The 18,573-nt window shown below is 38.4% G+C and overlaps 1 protein-coding gene across 3 annotated transcripts in view; it reads left to right on the top strand.

Moving 5' to 3' along the window:
* The window catches only part of RGS7 (regulator of G protein signaling 7), a 225,059-nt gene that overhangs the window by 186,023 nt on the left and 20,463 nt on the right, over nt 1-18,573 (top strand). For all 3 annotated transcript variants that reach the window (XM_070740653.1, XM_070740662.1, XM_070740670.1), the window contains 5 exons: nt 6,312-6,386; nt 9,132-9,230; nt 10,941-11,002; nt 11,203-11,313; nt 13,644-13,769. In XM_070740653.1, the coding sequence (XP_070596754.1) occupies nt 6,312-6,386; nt 9,132-9,230; nt 10,941-11,002; nt 11,203-11,313; nt 13,644-13,769 (473 nt within the window). The remainder of the gene's footprint in view (nt 1-6,311; nt 6,387-9,131; nt 9,231-10,940; nt 11,003-11,202; nt 11,314-13,643; nt 13,770-18,573) is intronic.

The raw sequence follows: 18,573 nt of genomic DNA, 5'->3' as shown, positions 1-18,573 counted from the left end.
TATTTATTTATTTATTTTAAATGAAGGAAGGACAAACTCTCACAAATCACTTGCTGACCCCCAAGGGTGCATCATGATGTCACATTTTACTTGCATCAGCTGTCAGCCTGTAAATTCTTAGGGGTGGAGTTTGTGCTTTTATAGTTTGTGCTTATGTTTTCATAGTTCTAATCCCTCAGTTCATTCTAGATGTCTAAGAAGATGGGAAATATATGGATTAATGTGGGTGTCATAGGATTAATTTGACACCAAATTCTCTAAGTAAATACCATCTGAATTCCCAACAGGGAGTGCACTCATTATCTATAAATTTATTTATATATCACTGTTTCTAGTTTCTTGGCTTGGAACTTGCAATGTTCACACCTAATCCAAAACAAGCATATTGCCTACTTGAATTCTTCTTCAGTCCAACTGTAATCTGAAATGAAGAATAATTCATTCTTTCAACTGTTCGTGGCAATATGGGGTAAAGTATGCTTAATTTTGAAACCATTGCTTTACAGCTTAGTTTAGGTAACATTATAACTGCCAGTGAGTGTAGCATTTGCGCTCTCTTTATACACAGTAGCTTGATGTGTCAGTTTTAGTGGGAATATAATTTTCTCCTTGCTTGTCCTTTGATTAGCATACTGTTTTCCACTTGGCATTAATTCACCTTATTTGGGTGTTGGCTGCTAGAGGGGATGCGTTCTGGTCTTTTTATTTCCTCCCTAGCCTTTTTGTTATCTCTTTTGAAGAGTGCGTAAATATGGTTTCTTTTTGTGTTTCTAATGATGGCTGATTTATCTGAATGCCAGATTTCCAGGAATTCCTTAGCATTTTTGACTTGGCCTGGTCTAGGATGCTTACACATTCCCAGTTGAAACTGTTTTTGAGTCTGTCTTTGTGTCATAAGATTAAGTTTTTATCCTATGTTCTGACTGCTAGTTGGTGCTCATGGATATGTTATGCTAGTCTTTTGCCTGTTTGGCCTACATGGTGGTTGTTATAATCCTTACACCTTACATTCATTCCTGTTTTTCTTCTTGGGCTGATGGGTCTTTTGACTTAAGATGTTCTGAAGAGATTTGGTTGGTTTGTGGTTTAAATGGTCTGGAAATAGACTTATCTTTTTATAGGGTTTCTGTTGCTGAAGAAATGGCAGGAAGAGGAGAGGGAAAATTCTGTTTTGCCTTTTTCTCTACAACTATTGTTACAACAGCTAGTGAAAAGGAAGGAAAATGCTTCATGCTGTAGCTATGGAGCACTACAGCATTAGAAAATTAAGAGTGAGTAAAGAGTTTGAGAAAAACGTAAACTGCAGGGACAGGATTCTTTATTCTCCCAGCGACATTATCTGGGCTGTGACAGGTTCCTGGGCTTTTAAAAATAGCTGTCCTGAAAAATACCAGAACTGTTTGTGACTTTGAGGAAGTGCTCTTAGCTATTCAAGTTGTATCCTGAATCATGCTTTGGGGAGATGGGACTGTTTTGAATGAACTATACTGCATGATATCCATGTTTACAAACATTTTTGTTTTATTAGGTATTATTTCCAATATCAGCTGGATCTAAAAGAGTCCTTCTGGTTGATGCCAGTCATATTCATACACAAAACTAGCAAACTTATTTGACTGAGTGAGACAGAATTAGTAAAGGAAGATGTGCCAATCCTAATAAAATGGAATAGTATGGTAAAAGATTAAAAAGTAATGGCCTATATATGTTACCTCTCTTTTCATTTTTATAAAAATAACAAGTATGTATGAGAATAAACAATGATGGTTGTATTCATTGATGTGTATCTGCATAGACACTCAAAAGATTACACGGGGCAAAACCCGAACTCAGAACAATCTACATACATATACCCGTGAAAATCTACGAAAACACACACACACACACACACACACACACACACACACATATATACATGTTTTTTGCTGAATTTGAAAATTAAGAGAGACTAGGATAGATCTATTTCGGCCTTATTTTGGTCTCATCAGCTAGCCATACCCACTGGGACTTGAACCTGCAACCTTTGCCTTGTAAGGCAGAGAATTATCCTCTAGGCTACAGTATGCAATCCCTTCCGCTCTGCACCAGGGAAGGGTTACATATTTTTGTGTCGAATCACCCTGGTGTATTGAAGGAACATCACAGCTCCTTATTTGCCTCTCGGCCCAACCCAGGGCCATTTCCAAGACAGTTAATTTTATTGATAGCTGACAATTCTATCTATATGTGTTACATGTTTTTTTTGCTGAATTTGAAAATTAAGGGAGACTAGGATAGATCTATTTCGGCCTTATTTTGGCCTCATCAGCTAGCCATAGCCACTGGGACTATATATATATATATAGTATGGGTGGGAGATGATATATTTCCATGTGAATGTAAGACTTATGAGAGGAATATATATGTAAATAAGTATGGAAATTGTGTCTGTGTGTATATAGCCAAATTGGAAGTAGGGGAGGGGTAGATTGTGCTTGTTGCATTATACAGGTAGTCCTCCACAATTGGGACCAGCAACTTGGTTGCATGTATATATATATTATTTTACTATAAAACATACAACAATGCTAAAGGAAATAGTAACTTAAATTCGTATCATATCATATCAAGACTATGACATTCTTACACAAAGTGTTTAAATTTGTTTGTCAAATCTTCCCCTGAGCCCCTGATATACAAAGCAGCAATTGCAACAAGAAGATTTAATTAAATTCAATTGAGTAATTACAAATCCATGCTTGTAAAATGAAAAACAGATGCTTTATGGTTACTAATGGGAGCAGTGGATCAATAGCCCTATATTTATTTGCTGTTTGATTATAATATTTAATCATGCAATCATGAAGTTAGAAGTGGCCTTATAGACTTTCAGGTCTAGCATCTTTCTCAATGCCAAAAGTTAAATGAAAGATTCTTAATAGAAAGCCTGTACTTGAACACACCCAGTGAAAATAGGTTTTCGGGCAATTGGTTCCATTATCAGACTGCTCTTACTGTCAGAATTTTTTAAACCTCTTATGCAGTCAGAATCTATTTTGAATTTACAAGTAGCTGGATGTAGAACAATGACTCATCTTTACCTTCTTCTCTGTAATGTTGCTTGAATGCTATTGTGTCCCTCATTGGTCTTCTGTTCTCAAGGCTAAATATTCCAGTTCACTCTCCTCAAATAACTTAATTTCTGGATTCCTGGTTAACTTAATCAATTTTCTCTGAACTTCTTCCGATTATAGACTTATATACCGCTTCACAATGTTTTACAGCCCTCTCTAAGTGGTTTACAGAGAACAAGCATATTGTCCCCAACAACCTGGGTCCTCATTTTACCTTGGAAGGATGAAAGACTGAGTCAATCTTGAGCCTACTGAGATTAGTCTGAATCAGTAGTGGGTTGCTCCCAGTTCATCCCAGTTCTGTGAACTGGTAGTTGTGGAAGTGGGAGGCTCCTCCTACATGCCCGGGACATGTGTCACTTCTGTGCATGTGCAGAAGTGTCGACGTGCCCATGCACACAAAATGGCAGCAATGAGGTTTAGAACCTGGTACTGGTCTGAATGCTTCTTAAAGTAGGATGCTAAAAACTAGGCACAAAACTCAATTTGACATCTGAGCAATGCAGAATAAAATGGATTTTCTTGTCCTTTGGAAGCTATTATATGTCTACACATGTCCTAAAATTCCATGTGTGTTTTTTGCAGCTAGATCATGATGCTAAAACTTATTTGGTTTGCAGTCAATATTATTCCAAAATTGTTAGAAGCACTTTATTACCAAACTAGGTATCCCAGATGCTACACCTGTGCATCTCATTTCTGTGTGAAGAGCTTTGCAAGTTTCATGAATTTCATTCTTTATTTTGTACCTATTTCTCTATTCCATGAAGGTCATTTTAAATTGTATTTCTGTCTTCTGGGCTGTTCGTAATTTCTTTTTCTTTTTGGTATCATGTTTACCCACAGGGACAATTCCATTGCTTGTTTTTCCCTATGGAGAGCTGTTTCTTCTGTCAACTCATGTTGTAGTACTTTCCTTTGTCTGTCTGATAAATCTTTATCTTCATGAGCTGAAGCATGCCCATTTGTTGCCATAGTTAGAAACATAGAAACATAGAAGATTGATGGCAGAAAAAGACCCCATGGTCCATCTAGTCTGCCCTTATACTATTTTTTGTATTTTATCTTAGGATGGATATATGTTTATTTCAGGCATATTTAAATTCAGTTACTGTGGATTTACCAACCATGTCTTCTGGAAGTTTGTTCCAAGCATCTATTACTCTTTCAGTAAAATAATATTTTCTCACATTGCTTCTGAGCTTTCCCCCAAGTAACCTCAGATTGTGCCCCCTTGTTTTTGTGTTCACTTTCCTATTAAAAACACTTCCCTCCTGAACCTTACTTAAACCTTTAACATATCTAAAAGTTTTGATCATGTCCCCCCTTTCCCTTCTGTCCTCCAGATGAGGAGGGGGGGGGGACTTACTACTTATTCAAGTACAAGTAACCATAGTTCCCTCTAAGCTGAGCAGTGAGCAATCGCTCACTTAAAAATCATCATCAACTCAGAATTTTCCAAACCTGCCCAGAAGCCGAGAGGGAAAGAGTGAGAGGGAAGGAGAGAGAGAGGAAGAGAAGAAGAGAGAGAAACAGATAGAAAAAAGAGAGGAAGGAAAAGAGAAAGAAAAAGAATGGGAGTAAGGAAGAGAGAAAGAAAATCAAAATCTAGTTTGAAACTAGCTCAACCATTTAAGTGGCATTTTGATATTGATAGAGTTGCCCTATTATGAGCTCACTGTTATAGAAACACAGTACAGTATTTTATTTTGAAATTCTCTGAGGCAAAACAGGGTGGGTTTTTTGTTTGTTTGTTTGTTTGTTTGTTTGTTTGTTTACTTACTTACTTACTTATTTATTTATTATTTCTGTGCTGCCCAGTCCCAAAGGGACTGCCGCTTAGACACTATACTTTTCTGCCCCCCCCCAAAAAAAAAATTAGAGGGAACACTGCAAGTGACACTTTATATTTTCTGCAAACATTTGCCAGATTGTTTCCAGGCAAGATCCTTGACAAATAATAATAAATAAAAACAAATAAATAAACAATCAAGGTCAGAGACCATCAAGGACTCCGCAACTTCAGTGTTATGTTGTAAAAACCACCAGTAGGAAGTGTCATACTTCATCTGGTTGTTGTTGTTTTTGTTGTTCATCTTCTTCTTCCCTTCTTTTAGTTCTCTTCTCAAATTTTCCAGGGAGGGGAAGTTTGAAAGATATTTCCCCTTAAACTCTTTGGCTGTTGGACCTCTGTTCTCAATTAATTCACCCAGTAAATAAAATGTATTTCTTGTTTTTACAATAGATGAGATAGCTACTTTTAAAGCAAACATGGAAAAACATTGTGTTTCTATGATATAAGCAGTAATTGATATAGCAATTTTATTTACAATTGGTTGCCATCATGAAAGGTAATGTTATACAGATAATTATATAAGATGGCATTATGTAATATTGCCTGCTTGCTAAGCTACTTGCTAAGCTCTTGGGAAACGAAGTCTAGCCACATCTAGAATATTTGTGTAAAGACAATTTGAGTTTCTGAGACTGAATAGTCTCATAAACTCAAGCTGTCTTCATACAAATATTGTTAGACTTCATTTCCCTTGAAACCATAGCTGAATCCATTCCAACAAATTACAGAAGCAATAAAATACCTTAATTTGGCTGTGGATTAAGAACTGTTCATGATCATTGTGTATACAGGTAGTTCTCAATGACCACAGCTGAGACCAGAATTTCTGTTGTTAAACATGGCAGTTGTTAAGTGAATCATACCCAATTTTACTACCTTTTTTGTCCTGGTTGTTAAGTGAATCACTTACAGTTGTTACATTAAATAACGTGTTTTGTTAAGCAAAACTGGGTAATGACATTGACTTTGCTTGTCAGAAGCCAGCTGGTAATGCCACAAAGGACAGTCAAATGAGAATGCAATTGTCATAAATCCATGCCAATAATGAAGCAAACAAATTTTGATCTCACAAACATTGACACACCGTGATGGTTGTAAGTGAAAATATTGTTTGTAAGTCACTTTTGCCAGTGGCATTTTGAATGGTCACTAGATGGATAGTTGTAAGTCAAGGACCAATTTTAACAATAGTTATAGAGTATCAAAACCCTTTGTTCAATAGAGTCAAGTGTAATGTGTATACATTTTTTACAAAAACACAGAGGAAAAATGTTGAATTTGAAATTTTAAAAAATCTAAACGCTAATATAAAACAATCACATTTATCTACATTATGTTTTCAGCCTGGGTGTGTAAATACGACTGAAGTTGATATTAAAAAGTCTTCAAGAATGAGAAATCCTCACAAAACAAGAAAGGTATGTTCTTATCTTTAGTAATTATTTACATATAAGCATATTTTGCTTTCCCTTATAGTGGAGAAATCCATTATAATATTTCTGGGTATATATATTTTGATAGAAAATTCTTTAAAAAACAAAAACAGGTTTGGATTTATTATGGAAGCAAGTATCCCCCCCCCCATGGAATGAATGCTTAGAATTTAGGGGGGGATTTCTCCAGCCCTTTGCCAATTCTTCATTAACAAAATCAACCCTTTTGCAAATAATATAAACTGCTCTGGATCATCTCAATAGAAGCCATCCTGTGCACTTCTTATGTGACAGCAAATGCAGCATTGGTACATGACCTTTTAATAAATGGTTTCTGCACTCGTGACTTAACTCTCAACTGTATCTGTTTATCAAGAATAGATCTATTAAATGATGGATGTCACCATTGTGAATATCTGCTGTAAAATTGGGAATTGCAAGTCCTGATATGGCTAGTAACTGCTTGGTCAGATGTTGCCGCATGGATATTTCTAGTCATGGTGTTCATGAAATTTTTCTGGCAATAGTAATTATACATCTGAAACAATTATTGCAGGTGTGAGTTCCAGCAATATGACTACATAAATGCAACAGAGGAACTGGCCTTTGATTTAGTCTCTGAAGGAAAGGCAACCATCAATTAGAAAATGCAATGACATAGAGAGGTTCCCAGTCCTGACTACAAAACTATTCAAAGTGAGAATGAAAAAGTGGTGACATTTTTCAGATATTAGAATTAAATCCACATATTTGTTATCCTGGATTAGGATTGTACATTTTTGAATGAAATAAAATGGCAATCCAAAATGCAACGTGGTTCAGTTAAAATATTAGTGTTTAAGCCAATAATCAGCTTTGTTACAGTAGGTTATAATGACATTTTGGCTGCTGTATATGTAAAAGAGTTGTGCCAAGAATTAGTCACATCTCAAATATTTGGCATATCGTGAAGATGTGTACAAATAATAGGCCATTACAGCATTTGTAACTTTAAAAAAAATTAGCTCACAAGCACAACAGCTATTTCTAGATCTCTAGATAGATAGAAACACCCCTACACTAACCATCAACCTCTTCTTTATTGATGTAAGTAATGTTACACAAGGCACAGAAAAGGAATAAGAAATAGTAAGCCAGACAACTTTTAAGATGTGAGATAGGGAAACAGGATTCCCTTAAATCTATTAATACCAATACCATCCACTATACCTTTCTAACCCTACAAACTATACTTCTTTCCCTTACATTCATCTGTTACTTTATACAAGGGGAATGTATACATTGCTTTTGTTCTTTAAACTTCATCCAACTCTGATTTTCTCAGCCTTTCATTTTAGTTAATCCGTTCACCCTATCTTTAAACATTTGTTTGTTTCTATCCACATTCATTCTCTATAGGATCAAACTACCTCAACATACTTCTTGATTTCTGATCATTTATATTTTTGTTCAATTAGAATTCATTTAACATTAATTCGTCAACCCATATTTTGTTGTTTGCCCACACCACCACCCAGTAAGTAAGTAAGATAGCTTACTTTTATCAACCAATCAAATCTTTATTCATAGACCAACAAATAAAACACTAGAGTGTTCACTTTTTCACTTCACTTATTTTACCAATAATTAATATTGATATAATTTTCACATAGGTCCTTGTAATATACTTCTTGTTTCCCATAAAGGAGAATGTTTGTAGCTCAGGGATGAAATGAGGGGTCCTTGGAATGAGGTTAGTTGTTTACTTGCAGATGTTTCATTACCCAAACTAGGTAACATCATGAATGAAAGTGTCCTTGGCCATTACTTTCACCAATTGCTTCAACAGAGATGGGAGTACAAGAAGACCTCAAGTCACCACCACCCTTCTTCAGGGAAAGCACAACCCTATTCAGAGTAATGCAGGGCCAATGTTTTTGAATGTTTACCGTATTTTTTGGAGTATAAGATGCACCTTAGCTTTTGAGAAGGAAAAAGGGGAAAAGAATCTGCTTACCAGATATTCATCTGGCTAGCGTCCTTAGTCTGGTCAGCCTCAGCACGTTATTTGATCCCATGGTTATGGCTTTAAAAACCCTTATTTGGAGCGGGTAACAATGAAAGAGCTTGCAAGCCAGTAAGAGCTAGGAAAATCATTAGCAACCGGTTAGGGCTGGAAAGAAACATTTGGAGCAAGTAGAGCAATGAAGAAACCCTGCAAAGACTTAGGGATTGAAAAACATTTTTCACGGAGAGTAACAATGAAAGAGCTTGCAAAGTAAGAGCTGGGAAAATTGTTCGTACCTAGTCAGGAAATAAAAGCTTTAAAAAAAGCTACAGTCAGTATATAAAACGCATTTGAATTTTAAGCCTCTTTTAGGGAGGAAAACGGTGTGTCTTATACTCTGAAAAATACAGTAGTTCTTTACTGATAAAGAGTAACTCTGTCCAGGGTTTGTTTTGTGGATGTTCAGGACTTCTACACTATTTCTGATTTGATCCAAGGTAGCAATGTACACTTGAATTTCAATCACATATTGATAAGACCTCACCCCAGTCTGAAATTTGACTTCTTTCAGTGATTTCATGTAGATGTTGAGCAAGATAGAGGAGAGCACTGAGTCTTCTGGAATGCCTCATGGCAATACCCGTGGACTTAAATGCTTCTCCTCATGACCACTGATGGAACTGTATAGGTATAGCAATGTTCTGTTGTTATATTAACATTTTTCCTTCTACTTTTATATGCAGTCTGTTTATGGATTACAGAATGATGTTCGAAGTCATAGTCCAACACACGTACCAGTGCCAGAAACAAAACCTCCCACAGAAGAGCAATTGTGTAAAGAGGTTTGTGAGATTATATTTATTTGATTTACTCACCCATGTAACAAAACAAAATGCTGGACTTATTGCATTCTGTAAAAAATAAAAATATAAAACGCATTATGTATTACTTAAAATGAATGCCTGGAATGTTTTGAAAATGTCAGAACTGAATGAAATCCTCTACAGTAGATGGCAGTCCAGATTCATAATGGCTAACCCCAGAGGGCTCCTGGGCTTTCAGTCTGATGTTGCTCTATGGAGATAAGTCTTGGCTGAGAGTGTTGGAAGCAAGTGGGGGAAACCTAGAGGGGAGAGAAAAGGAATGTCCATCTGGGAATAGCATTGTTTTCAGGGTTTGATTCACAACACACTCAAATATAATACAAGGTGCCATATTTTTACCACCACCACCAGTCGCTTCCATTTTCCTAAAAATATTAAAGGTTATAATTTTGATCTATTATACTCTCTAGATTTCAGTGGATAATAGAAGTAGCTCTGTGTGTGCGTGCATACGCATGTGCATATATGTGTATGTGCACTTTTATCTGTGTTTTACATGCACACACACCAAACTCTTTCTCTTTGTCTGTCTTTATGTCTGTCTGTCTGTCTGCCTCTCTCTCTCTCTCTCTCTCTCTATCTGTCTGTCTGTCTGTCTGTCTGTCTGTCTATCCATCCATCCATCCATCCATCCATCCATCCATCCATCCATCCATCCATCCATCCATCCAACCAACCAACCAACCAACCAACCAACCAACCAACCAACCAACCAACCAACCAACCAACCAACCAACTATCATCAGCTACCTATCATCTATCTTCATCATCATCATTAGCTAACTAGCTAGCTAGCTAGCTATCATCTAGTTAGCTATCATCTAGCTAGCTATTGCATTTCAAGAATAAATCCCTGGGAAATAATGCTATTCTCTAATATATAGCAACAGCACTTATATACTGCTCCATTGTGCTTTACAGCACTTTCTGGTTGGTTTATAATGTCAGCATATTTTTCCCAACAACCTGGGTCCTCATTTTACCAACCTCAACAAGAAGGAACCTTAAGTCAACCTTGAGCCATGTCAGGTTCGAGAAATCCTGTATTCTCATGGAACAATCCTTAGGTCAATGCACCATACATGTTTTATTGCAAACCCAATATTTCGACAGTTTTCCATGAGCTACAAAATGATGTTTACTGTTAATTTTATTTTAGGGTGTGATCCAACTGAACTTAGATACTTGAACCTCTGAGTGATTTTTATGTTCAGCCTTGCTTTGAATCCTGATTTTAATAAATATTATGGAACACATCTGTATGTATATATTATAGGGATGGTGAAAGAGGGGTTATCCCCTTAGATTGATGATAATTTAATTATTCAAAACTAAATATATTTATATCATAGATACAGAATAATTACTCATAAATAATTTTATCCTTTTTGTTTTAATGTATGTGGATCTGCAAAAAATCTACATTCTTTTAGATTCAATGGCAAAAGTCCTTTTACTATTATTGGCCATGATCGCATTGTTATGAGATCTTTATTTGAGTTGGATTGTGCCTTCTCTTGACTTAATTTATAAACAGATCAATGCATAAGGTCTCATGGCTTAGCATGAGTTCATATAAAATGCTCCATTTCCTTAGGCCAAATTTATCTCTGTTTACTCAAATCTTGGGCTGCATTTACCAGTTGTTTGTTTTTTGCCTTTTTGTAGATAAAATATTGGCAAATACAGCTAGACAGACATCGGTTAAAAATGTCAAAAGTTGCTGAAAGGTATGTATATTATTATGAATTTGAGTAAAGTCAAAAAGCTGCAATTTTCTTTACTCATAAAATAAATGGGAGCCATTATTAATGAACGATTCCAACATAACTGAGAAAAATGCATTTAGTTAGGACCTTTCTTTGTAAAATTCTTAACATTATTTGTAATAAATGAATTGTAAAAATGTTAGCTGATTGTGTTTTTCTAGTCTACTAAGTTATACCGAGCAGTATCTGGAATACGACCCTTTCCTGCAGCCAGCTGATCCCTCTAATCCTTGGCTGACAGATGATGTTACTTTCTGGGAAACAGAAATAAGGTATGTTGGGGGTAAATTTGGTCTTTTTTTCCCAAATAAAGATCAATAAAGATATTCAACAGCATTAGTTTTAAAAAATCAGATTGCACGAAAGAAGGAGAAATAATATTTTTTGCAATGTTCTGCTGTTAAAGGTTTTCCTAGGTAAAAGACAATCAGGGACCAGTTTTTATGTTTCTAAATTCTCTTATGTCTGTGTTATCAAGCAGTGTTCTCTCCCTAGGATTAGTTGCTAGAGTGAAGCAAGGGGGGAAAAACCACACAGATATGCTGGAAGAATTGCATTATGCCGAAAATAGTACAGTTTCCATATAACCACCCATGTGAACGTGCTAACAACTAATAGTAGTGGAACCAAATACACTAATAGGATTATTTTTCTTGGCCAAAATGCTGCACAGAACTGATGTTATTTAGGAGATTAACATTCTTTGAACTTTACCATGAAAAAAAGCTTTAGTTATCTGCCTATGCCATAGCTGTAGTGTGGCAAATATTTACTGCAGTTAAAGCAGTGCTTCTCAAGTAGTGGAGGCGCGTGAATGTGCTTTTTTTGCCACAGGGAAAAACCTTCGACACATTACTTGGTGTTGTGTCCAGGCCAGCCCATTCTAAAAGAAAACATGTCACAATTTCAATCAAATTTCTTGAACTTGTGAGATGTTTTCTTTAGAACGGGTTGCCCTGGAAATAATGCTGAGGAACGTGATGGAGACAGTACTAGTGTCCAGGTAGGACACACGCTTGTGGTGGGGTGCAACTTGGGGGTGGCAGGTTGGGCAGGATGGGCTATAAGTCGTGCATCCTACATGGACTTGAAGCTCCGTCACATTTCTGGTGTTGTATCCACTGACCCTTCCCTGCCTCTGGCTTTCATACGAACCTCATGAGAAACTCTTGTGGTCTGCTTGAGCTGACAGCCAAAGTTCTAGCTGGGCAGGTGCTTCCTTGTCTCTTCCAAATACATCCCTGTTCTGTCGGGGTCTCTGGTAGACTCCTCCCAAAAATTCACAGGTACAAATTTCAGACACACACACGTTTGAAAATTCAAAACAATGTTCTTTATCATGAAAATTCACTTAAACTAAGCCCTCTTTTGGTATAGCAAAGATCACTCGTCCCCAAACAAACTGGTAATTTGTACAAGTCTGGTTTAGTTTCAAAGTGGGGAAAAATCAGCACACAAAAGGTCAAAGTCAGCAAAGCAGTCACGAAACACAAAGATCAGATAATCCTCCACAATGGCCAAACCCACAGGCTGCTATTTATAGCAGCCTCACTAATTACCACAGTCCCACCCAACCACAGGTGGCCTCATTTTCTTTGATAATAATCTCTCAGTTGTTGTTGCCCATGCATCACTCTCCGCATGTGTGGCTGTATCATTAACTCTTGTTCTGAATCCAAGGAGGAGCTAGATAATTGATCTCCTTCTGAGCTGTCTGCCACACTCTCCTCCTCCCTGTCACTCATGTCTTCTTGGTCAGAGGAGCCTTCATCATCAGATTCCACCGGGGGCAAAACAGGCCTGCAGCATGTGGATGTCTCCCCCACATCCACAGTCCTTGGGGCAGGAGCTGGGCCAGAGCTAACCACAACACATCACTCTTTCTTGGCAGTGGGGAGGGGGGAAGAGTGCGTGTAAGACACAGAACCAGATGGAACCTTGCATGCATGGTCTTACATACATAAAGAGTGCATGTAAGACACAGCTCCAGAAAGAACCTTGTTGAACACAAGAAATCTTTCCCCTTTCGTTCCAAGGGTCTCACGAACACTCACATCTGGCAGAGTTTTGAAGAGAGAAAGATTTATTGCATTCAGTGTGTTTGGAAGAAACAAGGAAATACAGTTGAACCTGTCTAAAAGTTGCAGGGCGCATGAAATGTTTACTTCTTTCTAGGGGAGGAGGTAACAGAAAATATACTGCTCAAAAAAATAAAGGGAACACTCAAAAAACACATCCTAGATCTGAATGAATGAAATCTTCTCATTGAATACTTTGTTCTGTACAAAGTTGAATGTGCATAACAGCATGTGAAATTGATTGTCAATCAGTGTTGCTTCCTAAGTGGACCATTTGATTTCACGGAAGTTTGATTTACTTGGAGTTATATTATGTTGTTTAAGTGTTCCCTTTATTTTTTGGGGCAGTGTAATTGAGAAGCACTGAGTTAAAGTACGGTAATATGCAGTTGAAGTAGCCCTTTATGTGATTAGGTTACTTTGCACGGCCTGCATCATCTTCTCCCAATAGCAAGACAGATACATAAGCAATCCAGCTATTTCAACAAGTCTGAGGGATTGTTGGTTTGTTTGTTTCCTTTCAGCAAAGAGCCACATCAGCAAAGAGTAAAGCGATGGGGTTTTCGCATGGATGAAGCGCTGAAAGACCCGGTGGGAAGAGAACAGTTCCTCAAATTCCTGGAGTCTGAATTTAGTTCAGAGAATTTAAGGTTAGGCTTCCCCTCCACTCATTGACATCAGGGCTGTCTAAGGAAATAGTATAACTGGGATGAATCTGTTATTTCTCCTCAATGTGCTCAGCAGAGCCCATTTTCCCCACCCATGGGAGTTTTTAAATGAGGCAACAGCAGGAGTCCAATTTCACATCTGGCCTAGCTTATACAATCCTTCTGGGAAGCCCTGAGTGATGTTTCCACTTCTTTTTTCCCGGCTAGGGGGGTATAACCAGTAAGTAATCTATCAGTGGGGCATTGTTGAGCCTTCCTGAGAATATGTATTATTTCGCCAGTGATCATTATCATCGTGTTAATAATCTTTGCTGCATTATTATTATTTTTTTCTGAAGCATTGAACAGGAGAAATAAAAGATGTATTTGAGATAAATGCTTCTACATCATTCTAGATAAAAATTAACTTACAGGATGATTTGGTTGAAATAGCATTTCTCTAGAACAGTGTTTCCCAACCTTTTTGGAGCCGCGGCACATTTTTCATATTTTCAAAATCCTGGGGAACATTGAGGGGGGGGGGGCTAAAAAAGTTTGGACAAAAAAATCTCTCTTCCTCCCTTTTGCTCTATTTCTCTCTCCCTCCCTCTTTCTCTCTCTTCCTTCCTTTCTCTCTCCATCCCTCTTTCTTTCTCTCTTCCTTCCTTCCTCTCTTTCTGTCTCCTCCTTCCTCTCTCATCTCTCTTTCCTTCCTCTCCCTCCCTTTCTCTCTTTCCTTTCTCTCCCTTTCTGTCTATCCTTTCTATCTCTCACCCCTTCTCCCTCTTTCATTCCCTTTCCCTCTCATTCCTTTCTCTCCCTCTTTCCTTTCTATCTCTTTCTTTTTCTCCCTCCTTCATATCTTCTTTCTCTCCCCCCTCCCTCCCTCTTTCCTTTCTCCCCCTCCCTTTCTCTTCCTTTTTCTCTATCCTTTCTACCTCTTACTCTTTCTTTCTCTCCCTCCTTCATTCACTTTTCTCTCCCTCCCTTTCTCTCTCTTTCCTTCCTCTCCCTCCCTTTCTCTCTTTCCTTTCTCTCCCTTTCTGCCTATCCTTTCTATCTCTCACCCCCTTTCCCTCTTTCATTCCCTTTCTCTCCCTCCCTTTCTCTCTCATTCCTTTCTCTCCCTCTTTCCTTTCTATCTCTTTCTTTTTCTCCCTCCTTCATATCTTCTTTCTCTCCCCCCTTCCTCCCTCTTTTCTTTCTCCCCCTCCCTTTCTCTTCCTTTTTCTCTATCCTTTCTACCTCTTACTCTTTCTTTCTCTCCCTCCTTCATTCAATTTTCTCTCCCTCCCTTTCTCTCTCTTTCCTTTCTCTCCCTCCCTTATTCTCCCCTGTGCCTGCCTGTGCCTGCCCTGCACCACCCAACACGGACGGACAGCCCCCGGTCGTCGGTTCGTCGCCCCCTCCCACACGGAGGGAGATCAGGCTGGCGAGAGCGGTAGATCTGCGTCCCCAGCCACTGGAGGGAAATCGGGCTGGCGGGGGCAGCGAATCCACCTCCCCAGCTGGGCGGAGGGAAATCGGGCTGGCGGGGGCGGCGAAACCACCTCCCCAGCCGGGTGGAGGGAGATCGGGCTGGCGAGGGCGATGAATCCGTGTCCCCAGCCGCGCGGAGGGAAATTGGGCAGGCGGGCGGGTGGCCGCGGCTCCCTGCGCGCCCCTGGAAAAGGGTGCGCGGGGGGGCATTTTGGGGTGCTCTGGCGCAGGCGTGCCCAGCCTACAGGGAACGGTGCCCGGGGCCGCTGCAGCCGGCAGCCTCCCGTTCCTGCTACCATTGCCCTCCCGCCGGGCCCGAAAGGACACTTGTTGCCGCCTCCACTGGAAAGCTCCAGCTGGGTTTCCGGTCTCAGAAGCTGAGCTTCATGGCACACCTGATGATGTCTCGCAGCACACCAGTGTGCCGCGGCACACCGGTTGAAAAACACTGCTCTAGAATATGCTAGCTATGGAGATTTTCAAGTCATCCAGGTTATTGTTGTCCCGAACGTGTTGTTCAAAAGGCAACTGGACTTTCTTTCTTTCTTTCTTTCTTTCTTTCTTTCTTTCTTTCTTTCTTTCTTTCTTTCTTCCTTCTTTCTTTCTCCTTGAAAACATTTCTCATATATTACAAAGCTTCATGAACAAGAAGCTTCTTGGATGAGAAGCAAAATATTTTTAAGGAAAAAGATTAAGAAAGTCCAGTTGCCTTTTGAATAGCACCTTTGGGACATTTCCATAGGATGAAGCTGTTCAATGTATACTTTGATGAATCCTGGACAGTAATTTAAAGAAGGAGCTGTAGCTGAATTAAGATATCAACAATGTGGCTATGCACATTTGAGTGTCTCCTAGTGTTTTTTTCCTAAAAGAGGTTAGCAATAAAAGGTCAATTTCTCAAGGATGTAGAACAGGGAAAGGTTCAAAGATAAACAGAGACCATCATAAGAGTGAAAGAAGTCAACTTTATTCCAAGAGCGAATGCATCAAAATCTCCTCAAGCAATCAATCAAATCCAAACTTCTTCCCAGCCAGATTTCTTATAGGAATGTTATCTCTATGCAACTTTTGCTCTGTAAATGCACAGTTTACATGATGTCGTCATTCATACACAATGAACAGTAAGCATTCATACTGTTGCAAATTGCAAGGGCAAAATCTAGGGAAGTCTTGGCAGCAGGCTTTGAGGCTACAAGCTAGAATTTCCCCAATCTAGAATTTTCCCAGTCCTTCAGGCCTACCCAGAACTCTGTGTTTGCAAAGCCTAGAGTAGGGGTAGGCAAAGTTCTATGACATGTGGACCTTACCTCCCAGAATTCTTGAGCTAGCATGATTGGCTCTGGAATTCTGGTAGTTGAAGTCCACAAGTCACCGAAGAGCCAACTTTGCCTATCCCTGACCTAGAGTTCAAAACTCATGCTAACTTATGCTAACTTATGCTAACAGCATAATGTAAACAGAGCACCTATATGTGGCTATGGATCACATCTGGGCATGCCCAACCATGTGACCTTAGACCTACACAAGGAATATTACAAAAGGATATAGTGTTTTATTGCACCAATAAACAAACAACACAGGCACATTATTTTAATATAATTTATTTAAAAAATATCTACTTGAAGTTTCAGGGATTCCTAAGGGTAAGAAAAATAATGATATGAATGTTGAGCTTAAGGAAACACAAAATTTGTATAAATGCAGTTTTGTTTGTAGAATGGAATCATAAAATATTTGAAATTTGCTGATCCACATTGATAATTTTATGGATACAGCATAAAATATACATAGATTGCAACATGTTAATATAGAGTCATAGGATTGAAGAGTACTGTTGGGAGAGTTTTGCGCATGTGGAAGGTAACCCCACCAACTAGCCATAGTTCACACTATACCTAATTGAAGTCTTCAATGAAAAGCACTGCAGCAGGCTTTTCTTCTTAGCAAAATGTTTCTCGAAATAAAGTATCACAATACTATCATACAACTCCTATTACATCCACCACTGCAACCACCCACAAAGCACTAACCAACAAACCCCTATGCACAAACCATTAACTACAAACTACAAAACCACAAACCACACCCATGCAAGGGTACTATTTCCTTTATATAGGTTTCAGCCAATCAGATTGCACTACAGTTAGCAAACCCATGATTACATACTGATTATGGATTACATTAGCCTTTCCTATGGTTAGAGACCATTTTCTTGCATTGGAATATTACTTCAAGAAATAAACTTATTTCTGACACGAGATCTTCTAGTTCAACCCATGCCCAATGTAGGAATCTTCAAACCAGATAAATGGCTGTCCAATCTTTTCTTGACTCCTTCCACCCACCTCAGGAGCCAGACTGTTCTCCTATTTAATGGCTCTCCCAATCAGGAAATTATTCCTTGTTTCAAGCCTGAATTTTCAATTGTTGCTTCTCATACTATTCTCAGGTACTATGGAAAATAAATCTACACCCTTTTCCTTGTTACAGCCCTTCATATATTGGACAATGACTATATGTCTCTCCATAACCTTCTCTTCTTTAGGTTAAGCATACAAGTTCCTGATGTTGTTTGTAGGATTGACCCTCAAACCTCACTATATTTATCAGTCTTCTCCGCACTTGGCATTAATGCCATACATTAATTGACACAGAATAATGTTAAAGCCCAATTAAATTTAGCCAAACATTAAAGATTAGTCTTTTCTGTTTTACTTTCATTCCTATAATATTTCTTATGGCTTGGATTCTTTTTTATCTTTTGATAATGTTTCTTGCAATGTCATGTATTTCTCAAGATAAATTTATCTTCCTCTTCCCTTTTGTCCTTTTGTCCTTAGGTTATTTGCTATTTTCTAATTGTTCCTTGTCCTCTAGGCATGACAGCTCTTTATCCAAATCCAAAACAGTATATTTATTGAAAAATAAGAAGATGCATGACTCACTTGCCATTTCTTTGTTCAGCAACAATTCCTCTATTTTGAGTTGTTTGCAGCATCTGTTGTTCCTCTTCTTCCGATGCTTCTTTGACTTCTTCTTACTCTTGGCCTCAGATTTATTGTTATTTTTCATTATTATTTGCATTATCCATTTTCATTCCAATATGTGAATACCTCCTATGTAACTCATAGGAGAAAAATCATAGAACATAGAATAATAGAATTGGGAGGAATCTCGGAGGGCTTCTAGTGCATACTCTATGCTCAACTAGGAGAACCTATAGCATTTCAGATAAATGGTTGTCCAATCTCTTGTTGAAAGCTTCCAGTGATGGAGCATCCATAACCTCTGAAAGCTAGTTGTTCCATTGCTCTCACTGTTAGGAAAT

This window comes from Erythrolamprus reginae, chromosome 1 (assembly GCF_031021105.1).
Source record: "Erythrolamprus reginae isolate rEryReg1 chromosome 1, rEryReg1.hap1, whole genome shotgun sequence".
Lineage (NCBI taxonomy): Eukaryota > Metazoa > Chordata > Lepidosauria > Squamata > Dipsadidae > Erythrolamprus > Erythrolamprus reginae.
This window is presented reverse-complemented; position numbering and strand designations above follow the sequence as displayed.